Source organism: Pongo abelii, chromosome 9 (genome assembly GCF_028885655.2).
Source record: "Pongo abelii isolate AG06213 chromosome 9, NHGRI_mPonAbe1-v2.0_pri, whole genome shotgun sequence".
In the NCBI taxonomy this organism is placed as follows: domain Eukaryota; kingdom Metazoa; phylum Chordata; class Mammalia; order Primates; family Hominidae; genus Pongo; species Pongo abelii.
Genome location: NC_071994.2, coordinates 40707919 through 40725427, shown reverse-complemented (window position 1 = coordinate 40725427; position 17509 = coordinate 40707919). Strand labels below are relative to the sequence as shown.

Below are 17509 nucleotides of genomic sequence, written 5' to 3'. Positions count from 1 at the left end.
CAGGGATCAGAGGAAGTAGATTCAGAGGTAAGGAGAATTTTGGGGCTACACTTTCAAGAAAGTCGTGGTTAGGACCCAGGAGCTATGGGTCAGAAGGAGAGGTAGGGGCGCACACATGGGTGACTGTTGAGTAGAGACTTCTGGCTGCGCAATGATCTCGACTGGCCAATGCCGAGAGTTCTGGACGACAGCTTTCTGCCTCCAGTCGACCCTCGGCTTCCCTAGGAAAATTGTGAAAGGGGAAGCTGGTTCCAGGCAGAACAAAGCTCCCAACACAGAAGGCTTGGGGGGTTGTTAGAAAGCTTTTTCCCAGGAAACCTCACACCTGAGTCCAGCAGCCATGCTAATCGTTTTTAACTGGCTGACAGGTGCCCGGTTATTTTCCTCCAATTCTAAGGAATGATAGGACAGAATAGCAAGTGAAAGTGGTTCAATATTACTCACCGCTTTGGAGAAGCACCGTATGGGCCACCAAATGTTACCGGCGGGTCTTTGTTCTTAGAGCTCCCAAGATGGTGGCAGGCCACTCCCAAGATGGGGCGGGCTGCTCCCAAGATGGCAGCAAGCCTTTTGTTCTCTGACCTGGGGTTCTTGGCCTCACGGATTCCAAGGAATGGAACCTTGGGCCATGCGATGAGTGTTATAGCTCTATTAGAAGCCATGGGTCACAGAAGAGAACCATGGAACCCGGTGACTAGTGTTCAGCCCGATTAGGACGAACCTGGGCACTTAGCCGTGCAGGAACAACAGCAAGCCTCTAGCTGGATCCGGAGCGGCAATGGGTGCCTCGCTGGATCAGGAGCACAGTGGACACCCTGCTGGATCTGGAGGGGTTGAAGTCAGTGGTGGGTCTGTGACAGTGTCAAAGAGCAGTGGTGGACAGCAAGCAAAAGCTCAGCTCGAGCCGTAACAAACATCGACCAGAAGAGTGTGCAGTTGCAAGATTTAATAGAGTGAAAACAGAGCTCCCATACAACGGGAGGGGACCCAAAGAGGGTTGCCCCAGTACCACAGATTTCTAAAACATATATGTGAGTTCTTAGTTGTGTCCACAAAGTCTTGAATGGTGTAAGATAGAGCCCATCTAGAAAAAAAATAAAACAGCAATCGTTTTCTTAACTGTTTAAAGAGAAAAGCTGACAGTTCAGGAATTTCTTTACTTTTTCCACCGAGTCCTTTTCAGTCCATGTAGAGTCCACCCAGAATATGAATTTGGGAGTTTCTTCTCTTGTCTTTCTTTTCTCCTCCTTCACCATGAGAGTTTGTTCTTTTATTCTTTCTCCTACACTATCTCTCTGTAAGTTCTGGACAAGTAGCATTTGGTCTTTATTGTGATTCTTGGAGAAGGCTTTATTTGAGTCTTTAGATAATTTTGAATAAGAATATGCAGGTCAAAATGGTCAATATTTAGCTCAGTAGTATTGATTGCATCATTTTGATGAGCTATGCTGACAAAAAGTCCCTGCTTCTTGGTTCCAGTAAAATAAATCACACCCCTCTAGCAGTGCATGCTAATCGATACACTAATTAATGATGTATAAACACAGGGAGAAGAGGAAAAGGGAAAAATAAAATTTTAATTTATTACTTTAATAATTTAACTAATTTTAATTATGAGATAAGATATATCAGTATAAAGAAGAAAAGCAATATGATGTGATTTGGGTAAAGAATTATCATTTTTATATTTTATAGCCACAGTCTTCCTGGAGTTTTGGAAAAGGAGAAGGAGTATACTGACCTATACTTGGGACCTTATCGAATGGGAAGAAGAGGAGGTAAGATGTTAGGATACAAGGAAATAGGGAAACTGGGCTATTACAGGATATGGAAAATTACTGCCCTAGCATTCTGGCTGGAAGCAGTTAACCACCATTAGATTTTTCTCTCGATCTTTCCTACTAACAAGATTTATTATTTTATGAAGATAATAGAGATCAATGAAGTATGTATTTTTCAAATCACTTCTGTGATGTTTCTTTAAGTTACATTAGTGGAAAATTATGCTAATTTCAATACTGCTCGGGATTTATTTGGAAGGTAATTTGATGTTATTTTTAAAAGGTTGTTTTATTGTGAAGACTTAATACAAAAGTTGGCCAAATTTAGGAGTATTGTATCAATTCTTGGGGGTATTTTTTTTAGTTTATGGCTTTGATATTTAGATAACTTTTGTTTCTCTCATAGGAAACACTTCGTCCCCAGTTTGAAGCCAAGTATTACAAGATGGAGATCGTAAATCCCATCACGGGAAAACCTGAACCACATCAGCCTTCCTCAGACAAAGTCACTCGTCTTCTTGTTTCTGTCTCAGGAATATTCTTCATGGTAAAGTATAGGCATCGATATCAAAATGTTTTGGGATTCCAAATTTAGAAGTAAGTTCAATGATACCGACTCATTTTGTGACGTTGAGAATGTCAGAAACCTTATTCTTTCCAACAACTTGGTAATACGTACAATTAAACAAACAAATCACAACAGGTTATGGAGATTTTACAAAGGCAGTTTGTGCACCTTTTTAAAGAAAATACTCTTTGGGAGAAACAGAGATCATCTAAGATAAAATGGAAATTATATCAGTTGACCTGATGGATTAGATATCTTGTGTTAAAAATGAGCATTCCATTTAAGAGGACATTGGGCAGAATTTGCATGTTAGTGTGATAACTTTGTTATCATACTAAAACAACAAATTTTGTCCTATTTGTTTTGACTAGAATATAACTTCCTTAAAGGATAAAATTAAATCTAGATATCCTTTCTTGGAAAGGTAAATACCTGCAATTCTTGGGGACAGTAGATTTGATCTACGGTTTTGCTTTTGACTTGTTAATGATGTAAAATATGGATGTTTTTTCTGGTGTCCAATATTGTAGATATCCTTGGTGATCACTGCAGTGTTTGGAGTTGTGGTGTACCGCCTGGTTGTCATGGAACAGTTTGCATCATTCAAGTGGAATTTCATCAAACAATACTGGCAGTTTGCAACATCTGCTGCTGCTGTCTGTATCAATTTCATAATCATTATGTTGCTGAATCTTGTAAGTGTCTATGATGTTATTCTTCAGTAGATGAAAAAGGGGTGGAAAGGGGAGAGGTCTATGTTTCCTTTATATTTGAAATGTATTTACATGGAGCCAAAATAAGACCAAGCCACATTTCTGTCAATGACAATTCAGTTTAACAGAAAAGATTTCATCTTTGTAGTTTAGATGATAGATTTTTGAAATTAAAATAAATGCTAATTGTATTATCTTCCCTGCATTTTGGGTTTATAATCTGATTAGTGATAGCTTCCATTCAGTCAGTATCTAGTGTGTACTAGAGATGGTGCTATGCACTTTTCAAACAAATAAAGAATTGTTTGGGCTTTAAAATCATCCCAATAAACTCCATTTTATAGAGTTGGAAAACTTGTTGGAAAGATATGGGAAAATCTTTTTGAAAGCGAAGTATTGTTATCTACTAGTCTTCATGTGAAATGAAAAACAGTAAGGCAATTATTCCAGTTTTCTTTCTCTGGAACTAATGTTTCTCTCTCCCCTCTCTTCTTCCCTCTCCTCTCCTCTCCTCTCCTCTCCTCTCCTCTCCTCTCCTCTCCTCTCCTCTCCCCTCCCCTTCCCCTCTCCCCTCTCCTCCCCCTCCCCTCCTGTCCTCTCCCCTCTCCCCTCCCCTCTCCCCTCTCCTCCTGTCTCCTTTCCTCTCCCCTCTCCTCTCCTCTCCCCTCTCCTCTCCTCTCCCCTCTCCTCTCCCCTCCCCTCTCCTCTCCCCTCTCCTCTCCTCCCCACCTCCCCTCCCCTCCTCTCCTCCTCTCCCCTCCCCCCTCCCCTCTCCTTCCCTCCCCTCTCCTTTCCTCCTCCCCTCCCCTCCCCGCTTCCCCTCCCCTCCCCATCTCTCCTCTCCTTCGTTCTCCTCTTCTCTCTCTCCCTTAATCCCTCCCTCTCTCACTTCCTCTCCCTCTCTTCCTTCCTCTCCCTCCATTCCTTCCTCTCACTCCCCCTCCCTCCTTCCCTCCGTCCCTTTCTACCATCTTTCCTTTCTCTCCTTTTCCCATTGCTTCTCTTTGCATGCCTGCTCTATTCTATCAGGAAGATAACTGTTTTTTGCCTAACTATACCATTTTGTCATAGTCTGGCATGCTATGGCATTGCTATGCCTTTATTATCTTCTTTGACTCTCTCTATGACCATGTTCCTCATGTTTCAACTGCTGATTTAACTTAAATCGTCCAGTATTTTTATGTGCTAGTTACTCAAAGAAAGCACCTTTTTGTTTCAACATCACATGCACTTAATGACTTGTGGACCAAATATCCATGGTTGATGGAACAACAGTATGCATAGGCCTACCTCTTCAATCAGGTCTATCAATGGGAACCAATTTCCTCTGAAAATAGAAGGCACCTATTGGCACATTAAGGATAATATCTTTAATTCTTCCAACAGTTCCACAAAGTCAATGTATCCTTCATTATGTAAATAATGAAACTGAGATTCAAAGAGCTTAAATAACCTGCATATAGTAAGTGTTAATGTTAGTATATTTACATCATGAGATAATTTATATGATATAGCTGAACCATACATAAGTAATAAGGTTGGTATTATAGATAGATAACATGCATTTGGTTCCAAATGTGATTGATACTCATGTTACTTGTTTAGCCTGGAGGGAGTTGAGACCATTTGCTATTTAACTTTAAAACAATAATCAGAGAAGATCTTAAGAGAAAAGTGAACAGTCACAGTTATAAATGAGTACACATTATTATGAGGACAATAGTTAACAACTTCTACTGGAGTTTGCTTTGCTCAGGTCCAGTTTAATTTGTGGAAAGTGAATACTGTTTACACTATCTCTAAACAAGCCACAAAATAATTTATGCTCTTGAGTCATAATTTAAAGTGTACAATAAACATTGAAAAAAATACACTTTTAGAAGTAGGAAACCCAGTTGGAGGGTCTCACTCAGTTAGGTGGCAGGGAGTACAGGGGCAATATAATGAAGCACTTTTACTCTCCCTTGGTGGAGGGGGTGTGCTTTGCTGGGGGAAACCCAGTCTTCTGGGCTGCCTGGATTTCTCAGAATTAAGAGGAGGAAAGGCTAAGTCTTATGTATATGGTAGTATATATAAGATAGTATAGATTGTGCACTGCACAAGCATCACATTGATAGAAGAGCCATTTTCAGCACAGACACTGTAGATTTTTATATTTTTGCTGATACTTTTCTGGTATATGACAGCTTTTCAGTAGACAGAGGTTATTGCAATTGGCCCTATTATCTGGGAAAAGATAACTAAGTAGTTGTGTTTATTTCTAGGTCACACAAGCAGTTGCCCAATTTGATCTTAAATTGACTCATTTCTTATTGTAAGTAGGTTGGTTGACAAAAAAATTAATAATAGTAGCTGGTCATAGTTCTGCTACCCAGGATCTTATAGTCTAGTGGGGAAAGAGAATTGAAGAATTCAGTGAAAAATGCTAATTAGTTGAAGCAAAAAGGGCTTCAGCCTTACTCAGGGCCCCGAGTAAGGTGAGAAAAAAGTCATCTATTGCACATGAAATGGGATGGTAAGTTTCATGATAGTGGATCAGAAGACTTGAACGGAAAAAGAGAGGGTGCTTATTCTGATCAACCAAGAAAGAGCAGAAAGGAGATTGTCATAGTTTGTACTGATTTTGTTACAAACAAGATGTTTTACTATATACCAGTGTGTTTTCCAGCTTGTTCCATTCTCCTCATCTCCTTTATGTACTCCAATCAATTGTAGGTTCTGTCTTTTTACACAGTGCCTATTTCTCAGAGGCTTTGTTTATTCCTTTTCATTCTTTTTTCTCTAGTCTTGTCTGCATGCCTTATTTCAGCAACGTGGTTTTCAAACTCTGACATCCTTTCTAATATTGCCAGAGGGGTGTTAAGGCCTCCTACTATTATTGTGTGGGAGTCTAAGTCTTCTTTGTAGGTCTCTAAGAACTTGCTTTATGAATCTGAGTGCTCTTGTATTGGGTGCATAGAATCACTTGGTCGATTCAGCTATTGATACTTGTGTATGCTTTATGAAGTTCTTGTGTTGTGTGTTTCAGCTCCATCAGGTCATTTATGTTCCTCTCTAGATTGGTTATTCTACATGGCACCTCCTCTAACCTTTTACCAAGGTTCTTAGATTCTTTGCATTGGGTTAGAACCTGTTCCTTTAGTTCAGTGGTGTTTGTTATTACTCACCTTCTGAAGCCTACTGCTGTCAATTTGTTCTCATCCTTTGTCCAGTTCTGTGCCCTTGCCGGAGAGGTGTTGCAATCATTTGGAGGAGAAGAGGCACTCTGGCCTTTTGGGTTTTCAGCATTTTTTCATTGATTCTTTCTCATTTTCATTAGTTTGTCTAGTTTCAATCTTTGAGACTGCTGACCCTTGGATGGGGTTTTTGTAGGGACTTTTTTGTTGTTGTTGATACTGTCGTTCTTGCTTTCTGTTTGTTTTTCTTTCAATGGTCAGGTCTCTCTTCTGTAGGGCTGCTGCAGTTGACTGGGGGTTCCCTTCAGGCCCTATTCATTTGGTTCACCCCCATGCCTGTAGATGTCACACAAGGAGGCTGGAGAACAGAAAAGATGGGTGCCTGCTCATTCCTCTGAGATCTCTGACCTCCAGGAGCACCAAGCTGATGCCAGAAGGATTTCTCCTGCATAGGGTGTCTGACAACCCCTGTTGGAGGGTCTCACTCAGTTAGGTGGCACGGAGTACAGGGGCAATATAATGAAGCACTTTTACTCTCCCTTGGTGGAGGGGGTGTGCTTTGCTGGGGGAAACCCAGTCTTCTGGGCTGCCTGGATTTCTCAGAATTAAGAGGAGGAAAGGCTAAGTCTGCTGGTTTATAGAAACTGCAGGCACCCCCGTCCCTAGGGACCCAGGCCCAGGGAGATTAGAGTTCTGTCCCTGAGCCCCTAGCTGGAGTTATTGGAGTTCCTGCAGAGAGGCCCTGCCCAGTGAGGAGGGATGGGTCAGGTTAAGGCCTGAAGAGGTACTCTGGCTGCAGTCTGCCACAGCAGACTGTGTGTTGGGCTGTGGGGGACACCTCTTGTGAACAAACCTTCCAGCCTCCCTGGCTCCAGCACGGGAAAAGCACAGCCTGGAGCTATAGAGATACCTGCCATCTTCCCCTGCCCAGGTAGCTTAGTGTGTTAGGCAGCTATTAGTCCCAGTGCTGGCTGCTGCCTGTCCTTCAAAGAGCTCAAAGGGCTTAGACAGCAGGCAGCTGCAGTTGTGGTGCTGGTCGCCCCTCCCCCAGGGAACTCAACGTGCTTAAGCAGATTCTAGTTGAGAGGCTGTTGAGAATCTGTGCAGCTCCATGGTCGGGACCCTAGTCCCCGGTGGCATGGGTTCACAAGTGGGATCTTCAAATCCAATGGGTTGCAATAGTTCCGTGGAAAAAGCAGTTTCCCAGGCTGGTTAGCACGCTGACTGGCTGCCTCCCTTGGCTGGGGGCGTGGAGGCTCCCCTACCCTGTGTGGCTTTCAGGTGGGCCGCCACACCACAGTGCTGTTCCTTCCACTCCGTGGGGCACGCCAACTGCCTAGTCGAGTCTGATGAGAGAACTTGGATACCTTGGTTGCAGGTGCAGGATTCACATGCTATTAGGGTTCTTTTGGAGGGGAGCCTGCAATCGCTGCTGCTTCTAGTCAGCCATCTTTGGCCCCGCACCCCATCATATTTTCTTCGTCTATTCATCCATTGAAGGACATGTGTTGATTCCATATCTTCACTATTGTAAATTGTGCTGCAATAAACGTAGGAATTCAGATATCTCTTCAACATACTGATTTCATTTCTTTGGATATATACCCAGTAGTGAGACTGATGGATCATATAGTAGTTCCATTTTTCATTTTTCTGAGGAACCTTCGTAGAGTTTTCCACAGTGGCTGTACTAATTTACAATTCCAACAACATTGTGTAAGTGTTCCCTTTTCTTTGTATCCTAGCCAACGCTAGTTTACTTTGTATTTATTTACTTATTTGAGACGGAGTTTCAGTCTTGTTGCCCAGGCTGGAGTGCAATGGCGCTATCTCAGCTCACTGCAAACTCCACCTCCTGGGTTCAAGCGATTCTCCTGCCTCAGCCTCCAGAGTAGCTGGGATTACAGGTGTGTGCCACCGCACCCAGCTAATTTTGTATTTTTAGTAGAGACGGGATTTCTCCATGTTGGTCAGGCTGGTCTCTAACGCCTGACCTCAGGTGATTCGCCTGCCTCAGCCTCCCAAAGTGCTGGGATTACAGGCGTGAGCCACCGCGCCTGGCCTACTTTGTAGTTTTGATTCTAGCCATTCTAACTGGAGTGAGGTATCATCTTACTGTGGTTTTGATTTTCATTTCTCTGATGACTAGGGATGTTGAGCATTTTTTTTTTTTTTACATACCTGTTGACCATTTCAATGTCTTTTTTTTTTTTGAGAACTGCCTATTAAAGTATTTTTCCAATTTGCTAATCAAGTTATTTGTTTTTTTGCTGTTATTTAAGTCCCTATATATTCTGCATATAAACCCCTTGTCAGATGTATAGTTGCAAACATTTTCTCCCATTCTGTAGGTTGACTGTTCATTCTGTTGTTTCCTTTGCTGTGTAAAAGCTTTTTAATTTGATGTGGTCTCATTTATCTATTTTTTGTTTTGTTTCCTGTGCTTTTGCAGCCTTTTTAAAAAAACATCCTTGCCCAGCCCAAAGTCATACAGCATTTCCCCTACATTTTCTTCTAGTAAATTCATAGTTTTAGGTTTTACATTTGAGTCTTTAATTGCAATTGAGTTGATTTTTGTATGTAGTGAAAGATAGTGTTGTTTTTTGTGTTTTGTTTTTGCACATAGGTATTCAATTTTAGGTCCTAAGCCTTTTTTCGGTAGATGACTATTTATTACTGATTCAGTTTCCTCACTTACTCTTTGAGTGTCCAGATCTTCTGTTTCTTCCTAATTTAATCTTGGTAACTTGTATTTGTCAAGGGATCTATCCAGTTCATCTATGTTCGCAAACTTTTTGGTGTATAATTGTTCATCATAATCTCTGATGATGCTTTCTTTGTATTTCTGTGATGTCACCTGTAATATGTCCTTTTTCATCTCTGATTTTATTTATTTAGGTCTTTCCTCTTTTTACTGTGGTGACTCTAAGGTTTCTCATATTTGTTAATGTTTTCAATAAAACTTAATTTTGTTGATTTTTTTGAAAACTTCAAAAGTCACTATTGTATTTATTTCTGCTCTGAGCTTTATTATTTACAATTTGGGGTTTCGTTTGTCTTTTTTTCTACTTTTTTGAGCTGCATGGTCAGGTTATTGGGAATCTTTGTTTCTTGTTTAGGCATTTATTTCTATAAACTTCTCTCTTACAACTGCTTTTGCTGTGTCTCATAGGTTTTGGTATGATTTGTTTCCAGTCTCATTTGTCTCAAGTAATTTTTCAATTTCTCTTTTAATTTATTCATTGAATTATTGGTTATTTAGAAGTATGCTGTTCAATTTTCATGTTTGTAAGATTTCTTAAGTTTTTCTTGTTTATTTCTAATTTTATAACATTGTGGTCTAAAAGGATACTTGATATGATCTCTGTCTTCTTAAATTTGTTAAGACTAGTTTTGTGGCCTAACATGTGATCTATCCTGGAGAATGTTCTATATGCAGTTGAGAAGAATTTTTACTGTGCAGCTGTTGGATGGAATGTTCTGTAAATATCTGTTATGTCCATTTGGTCTATGGTGTAGTTTAAGTCTAATTTTTTTTGTTGGTTTTCTGTCTAGATTATCTATCCACTGTTGAGGGTGGGGTGTTGAAGTTTCCCACAATTGTATTGTAGTCTGTCTTTCTCTCCCTTTATATCTGATAATATTTGCTGTACATATTTGGGTGCTCTGGTGTTAGGTACATATATATTTCCAATTGTTATACCCTCTTGCTGAATGGATCCCTTTATCATTATATAATGATTTTTTTTTTTACAGTTTTTGACTTAAAGTCTATTTCATCTGATGTAAGTGTGGCTATTCCTGCTCACTTTTGGTTTGCATTTGTATGGAATATCTTTTTCCATGCCTTCACTTTCAGCCTACCTTTGTCTTAATGGTGAGGTGAGTCTTTTGTAGACAGCATACAGTTGGATATATTTTTTAATCCATTTGGCTACTCGGTATCTTTTAATTGGAGAATTTGTTCCATTTGTATTCACAGTTATCATTGATAGATAAGGACTTACTCCTGCCGTTTAGTTAATGATTTCTTGGTTGTTTATAGATCATCTGTTCCTTTCTTTGTCTCTGTTTGTTTACCTCTGTGGGTTGATAGTTTTCTGTGGTGCTATGCTTTGTTTTCTTACTCTTTTCATTTGTGTGACTGCTGTAATTTCTTTCTTTCGGGCTACCATGGGGCTAACCTAAATAATCTTGTAGATGTATTATTTTAAGATTTATTATTTTAACGTAACTTTGGTCACATAAAAAATACCGTAGGCTTTTTCCCTCCCCCCCACAATTTATATTTCTGATGTTTAATTTTTACTTCTTTATCTATTAGTTGTTCCTAAGCCACGAATTCTGGCTGTTGTTGTTTTTTATTATTTGAATTTAAACCTTTCATACTAGATGATTGAAAGTTTACATAGCACCATTATTTCAATGGATTATTCTCAGTTTGATTTATGAATTTATGTCTACTGGTAAGTTGTATGCTTTTACAAGTTTTCTTGACAATAATTATATTCTTTTTGTTTCCAATTGTAGCATTTTCTTTAGCATTTCTTGTAAGGCCAGTCTAGTGGTGATGAATTCCTTCAGCATTTGTTTGTCTGGAAAGGCCTTTATTTCTCCTTCATTTCTGAAGGGTAACTTTGATGGATATAGTATCATTGCCTGACAGATTTTTTTTTTTGTCCTTTCAGCACTTTAAATATAACAACCCATTTTCTTCTGGCCTGCAGTTTCTGTTGAGAAATCTGCTGATAGTCTAATAGGGGCTTCCTTTATATATAACTTGAAAGTTTTTTCTTGCAGATTTTGGAATCTTCTCTTTGACTTTTGGCAGTTTGATTAACGAGTACTTTGAAGAGGATCATTTTGAGTTGAATCTAATAGGGGACTTTTGAGCTTCCTGAATCTATGTAGATATAAATATATCTCCCAATATTTGGGAAGTTTCTGTCTATCATCCTGTTAAATAGGCTTTCTGTATCTTTCTCCACCTCTTCTCTAATAATCCTATAATGGGAACATTTGTTCACTTAATGGTGTTTCATAAGTCTCATACACTTTCTTTATTCTTGTTTATTTATTTTTCTCTGACTGGGTTATTTTAAAAGATCTGTATTCAAGCTTAAAAATGTATTATTTGATTTGGTCTGTTGTTGGAACTGTCAATTTTATTTTTTATTGTATTTATTGAATTATTTAGCTTCAAGATTTCTGTTTGGTTCTTTTTTATGTCTATCTTTTTATTGTATTTCTCATTCAGATCATTAGTTATTTTTCTGATTTCATTGAATCATTTGTGCTCTCTTGTATCTCACTGCATTTTCTTAAGATCATTATTTACAATGCTTTTTTAGGAATTTCATAAATGTTCTTTTCTTTGGGGTCTGTTACTAGAGACTTATTGTGTTTCTATGGAGGTATCATAGTTTCTTGCTGTTTCATGTTTCTTGTGTCCTTATTTTGATATCTGCAAATCTAGTGTAAATTTGTTCTTTCTGGTTTTATAGAATAGCATTTGTAGGAAGAAACTTTCTTTGGTAGGTCCCACCTACCAAACTTTTCTTTGGTAGGTGGCTTTGGTTCTGAGTGGAGTCTCTAGTGTGATCTTCATGGTGTTTCTTCAGCTACAATACTTGTCAGTGATGTCTGTGATATTGTCTCAGAAGCCTAGTCTATGGTTGACTATAAGGGCAATAATGTGGTTTTGCTTGGGGCTGGTGCAGTGGGCTGGATGTTAGCCAGACAAGGTAAGCTGCAGAGGGCCAACAAGCTGTCTGGTGAGTTTCCTGCAGAGGCAGTGGCCATTTCCAGGCTGGCTGTCAGAAGCCAAGCACAGATGTTCATGGGTGTAGTGGCACTGGGTGGTTTTGCAAAGTTCTGTCTGAAGGGACAGGGTCACCACAGGACCAGCTGTCAGGCCATGCAGGAACCTGCATGCACTTGGGCCAGGCAGGCTGTAGCAAGCTGTCCTGGGGATACTGCAGCTGTGGGACCTGCTTTCAGGCTGTACATGAACATATGCAGGTGTTGGGGAGGGGGTCCAGGCAGGTTGAAGCAGTTGTTTCTGGGGGTGGATTCAACATAGGACTGGCTGTCAGGCTAGGTATAAGCACTCACAGGGTTGGCAGACTGTGCAGGGTAGGTGCACATGGATGTGACGGCTAGCAGGCTGTTCAGCTGCTTTCCTGCTGTGCAGGTTCACCTGTTTATTTGAAGGTTGTGACAGATGCCACATGGGTTTGGATGCCAGGGTCTCAGTCCTTCAATCTGGCCTATGTTCTGGGCAGCTGAGGTCATGGTACTGTAGGCACTGTGGTAGTATGATGGCAGGGCCTCAGGAATGAAAAGTCAATTGATACTGATCCCCAGGGCAAAACACACTGTATACATGGGTCCAGGTTCAAAATAGTACTGAGCCATAGCAGCCTAGGTCACAGTGGTGGGAGGTGCTCAAGGTGGTCTCTTACAATGAGGCAATGGAGTTGCACAGACCTCAGCTACTCTCCAGACTGGATTTGAGGCCTGTGAGGATTAGGGGCTCTCCTGTAGCAAGGATTGCTGGTGTTTGTGGTGGCAATGGGGACCACTGAGGATCTTTGACTTAACGTTTTCTCCATAGGAAGAAATCCCCCCGACTCTGAGCTAATTCTGGTAAGGAAGAGAGAGTGGTAGAGGTAGGGTGTCTTCCTCTCTCTCTGGTATCCTTGGTGTCTGTACTCCACATAGATTTTACCATTCCCCTGGTGCTTCCTAGCACTCTACTTCAGTCACTTTACTTACAATGTAGTTGTTTATTTGTTGCTTTGGTTCCTTTTTGTTGGGGAAGGATGAGTACCAGGTAACTGTAGTCAACTTTCTTTCTGACATCACTCTCTACGTTTATATTCTATTCTATTTATATTATATTCTATAAAAAGAATATAACTTTTTCAGATCATTTGAATATTTATCTCTGTATATAGGTGTTGATTTATAATCAGAAAAAACCCTTAGCTTTTAAAACATCCTACTATTTATATAAAATGAAGAACGAATTAGGAATGAAATGCATTTTCTTTTCTTTTTCTTTTTTTTTTTTACTTTATGAGTTACCCATAAAACCACCACCATACAAGTAGCAACATTAGGTCACTTTTTGAGTTTTGTCTTTTGCCAAGTAAAGAAAAGATTTATCAGTGGCTGCAGCATCCCAGCACATATGCACCCTGTTTCTTCTGTTCTCATGTGTGCTTCCCTCTCTCCCCTGGCTTTCGCAATACTGTCCAAGCTTTTGTCAGTTTATATATATTTTTTTTTCAGTTCCTCAATGGTGTCTTCACAAAAACACTGGACTTCGGACACAGGCAAAGCAGAAATTTCCTACTTGACCTGTGTAATGCTGGCCATACCACATAACATCTATGAGCTGTAATTTCTGGATCTTTTAAATGAGGGAGATAAAAATAACACATAGGGATATTGAAAGACTAAATGAGTAACCTCTCTAGTGCATAGAAGATGGTAATAAATGTTAACTTTCTCTACACTTGCTTCCCTTCGATATTTTAAGATTTCATTTCCCTTTTTAAGACTATCTATACTCATATTTCTTCTTGCAAAATACCAACTTTTACTTTTCTCCATTTTCTGCATCTTTAAGTTTGATCATTTATTTCCCTTCATTTCAAGATATGAAAACAACAACAACCTTTTCTTTGATCTTCCTAAATTCTTTATATCACGGCTGCATTGATTGTTGTTCATTTTTTCCTCTTTTTAAAAATATGTTTTCTATTACCGATTCATAAATATTTGAATGCTCAAAGCCATCTTTGGAGAGAAAGAGAATCACCATTTTGTATTTTGTCTTTCTATCAAATATGTCTAGTAATATAAAAAAGTTTTAAAAAAATATTTAATTAGTTCATGCTGAAATCATACCACTATGATAATTTTCAGTAATCTTATTTTTAAAATGTCTTACTCTTTTTAATGCCCTTTTAAGGTCTGTAATTATTTTATCTTTTATAGCTATGAATTATAAAATCAGTACATTGATATTATAAAAAGTAGTGAAGTATAAAAATGTTAGAAATGCTAAATAAAAGCCACCTTCCTTAATTCATAATGCCACTCATCTCCCTTCTTACTATAAACCTAATTGTACCTGTTGGAAGTAATCAATGTTAATGTAGGTTGGTGCAAAAGTTATTGCAATTTTTGCTATTGAAAACTATGGCAAGAATCACAGTGACTTTTGCACTACTCTAATACTTTCATGTCCCTTAATTATCTTCTCCTCCCATTAATTATTATTGCCTTTAAAGGAACACCCTGTGTTTCTGTGTTTGTTTGTTTTTGTTTTTTTTTTTGGTAATTTGTTGCAAAGACATACTGATCTTCAAAAACATCTTGAAAAGATTAATGAACTGGCTTAATATTTTTTAAGACAGGGAAAGGAAAATGAAGGAGCCAAATATGGTTAATTAATTTTTACTTTGGAAGGCAAGCATGACAGCTCCTAGAACAGAAACTCCAGGTCCAAGATTCAATACTTAGTTTCCACCTTATGAAATAACTATATTCTCAAATAAGCTGAAAACTTGTCAGACCAAGCTCATGATAGAACCTGCATTTGAACAGAATGGGAGCTTTACCCTCAAACATTTTCTTACAAAATAGTTCTTTTTTATTATTTTTATTTTTTTGAGATGGAGTCTCTCTCTGTTGCCCAGGCTGGAGTGCAGTGGCAAGATCTTAGCTCACCACAACCTCTGCCTCCTGGGTTCAAGCGATTCTCCTGCCTCAGCCTCCCGAGTAGCTTGGACTACAGGCGCGCGCCATCATGCCCAGCTAATTTTTGTAGTTTTAGTAGAGACAGGGTTTCACCATGCTGGCCAGGCTGGTTTCGAACTCCTGACCTCGTGATCCAACCACCTCAGCCTTCCAAAGTGCTGGGATTACAGGCGTGAGCCACCGTGCCCGGCCCAAAATGTTCTTTATATTATCACTAACATTGCAGAAATCAAGATTTGGCTGAAATTTTCATTGTTGTACCAGACTCCAGTTTTATATTATTCCAGTTGCTTCTTAATGTCCAATCTCTTAAACTTTCACTCTTCTCCACCTCCTACCCCCTTCCTCAGTTACCACACCTTCCATAGAATCACAGTTGGTTCTCATACCTATGACTTTCTCTTTCTCTTACAAGGTTCCAATACAACTTGCTCTTAAGTTTATGTGTTTAATGAGGCTTAATGTATTATTTATTCCAAAGCACTTGCATTTTACAGAAAACAAAGGCTGAACTCAGTGGAGTGAATCTCTAATTGTAGAAATAAGACTTCAGAAGGCAAGTGAAGAGAGTATTATTGGAATTATAGAAGAATCTTTTGAGAGCCTCAACATCCCACCAGCTCCACTTAATTGAATACTAGAACCCATGTATCTTCTTAATGCTATAAAACAATCATAGTTCCTGGGAGAAACCAGAAGCTACCTCCTGTTTTTCTAAATATCTATTTCTACTTATTGGGCAATTTGGCATAAAGATTGAGGGATTTTTGGAAGTGGAGTAGACCATAAATACTTCTCCTTTGCTTTTGCAACTAACTCAGGAGAAGATTGTAAAATGAATTGAGTGCAAAGGAAGTGAACTATAATACAGCCAACTCAAACAATGTGAGAAGATGGTTATATTCCTCAGATTTAATTAGTATAAAATAACAATGCTCTTCTGAATTTATGCATTCTCTTTCTATTCAGGATGTTAAAGCACATCACAGATTATTAAATAGCCCTCTGATCACCTGAAAATACAGGATTAACCTATGGATTTAATCAAGTAGGGCTAGATTAAAACCATTAATGTCAAATATTATACCATCAAAAGTATTCATTTAGAAAATCAAATGCTACCTTTTGTTATGCTATTTTCAGACCAAAACTAAATATACAGCTAACAAAATATATGTTTTTTTGTTGTTAATAGATTGACTACAGGATCCCTGTACCATCATTTTCTCCAAATGAGGGACTTAGATTAATATTCTATTGATCAAAATTGCTTTTCAAATATAATCCATGTACATGGGATTATAAATTATAGGCATAGAAAAATAGTTTAAATCAGTCAGACCTTTTTTTTTTGGATAGGAATTTTTAACGTAGTTCTGTTTCTGTACATAGCCAGAAACCTTAAACTAGTTCTTACTTATTTCTTTTATCTCCTTCACAGTATCAGTGATTAACTGTTGTGAATTTTGCTTCTGTAACGTTTTTCTTATCCATTTTTTGCTCACCATCCTTGCTTCTCCTTCCTTAGTTCAACTAGTTGTCATTTTTAGCTTGGACTGTTGCCGGTTAGTCTTCCTGTCTGTAATCTAAACTATTCCTATATCCCTTTCACAGGACTATTGGAAGAATCTTTTTAAATAGTATATGTGCTTATCATGTGCTTGAGGCTGTTTAATGGGTTTCTATTGTATTTATTGGGTATAAATTCTAAATTCATTAGCCTGGCCTGTGAGGCCCTCATTGTTTAAAACCACTTTTCCATTCTCTTCTTGGCTAAAATTGTCTCTTGCTGCCCCTCTTTCCAAATCACCCTGCACTCCAACCTACAGAACTACTTTTGCTTGTCCCCCAGGGAACTCCGCTGTTTTATACCCCTGTATCTTTCTCCACAGTGCTTCCTGTGTCTGGAATGCATTCTTAATTTGTCTCCTTGGTGAATATCTCTTTATCTTTGAAAATTACAGTTAAGGGTCACTTCCTCCATAAAGCATTTTTTTCAATATTGTATTTAGAATTGAATTTTGTGCTTATTCTTCTCACAGCATGTTTGGACATGTCAATTATTCCTCCAATCAGATTCTTCTGAAGAATTAAGCAATCCATTTTGTGAATATTCTTCTGTTACAGTGCTTAGGATATGTCATTTCTCCCATTACCAGAGTATAAGCTCCTTATGAACAGGGGGTGTAGTTTCCTCATTTTTGTATGTCCAAATCTTTAAATAAATTTGAAATATTTTATTCACCAAATATCTTAGCATCTTGCTTACTGTATGTGCTCAAAATTATTTTTTGTTATTGGAATTGTATTTTTAATGTATTTCAAGTTTGCAGCACTTATTTTAATTTACACTTATAACCAAAGACTATATATTTTCTAAACATTTCAAAATAGATGGATCACAGCATTCCTAAATAAATATTTAACTGGGGAGAAAAATATGGGCTAATACAATCAAAATTTGGTTACAAGTCCATCTTACAGGTCATGAATGTAATT

General features: G+C 38.6%; 1 protein-coding gene across 5 annotated transcripts in view; it reads left to right on the top strand.

Moving 5' to 3' along the window:
• The window catches only part of ANO3 (anoctamin 3), a 469771-nt gene that overhangs the window by 408205 nt on the left and 44057 nt on the right, over positions 1 to 17509 (top strand). For all 5 annotated transcript variants that reach the window (XM_063728504.1, XM_024255829.3, XM_063728505.1 and 2 more), the window contains 3 exons: positions 1696 to 1778; positions 2188 to 2328; positions 2880 to 3044. In XM_063728504.1, coding sequence (XP_063584574.1) covers positions 1696 to 1778; positions 2188 to 2328; positions 2880 to 3044 — 389 coding nt within the window. The remainder of the gene's footprint in view (positions 1 to 1695; positions 1779 to 2187; positions 2329 to 2879; positions 3045 to 17509) is intronic.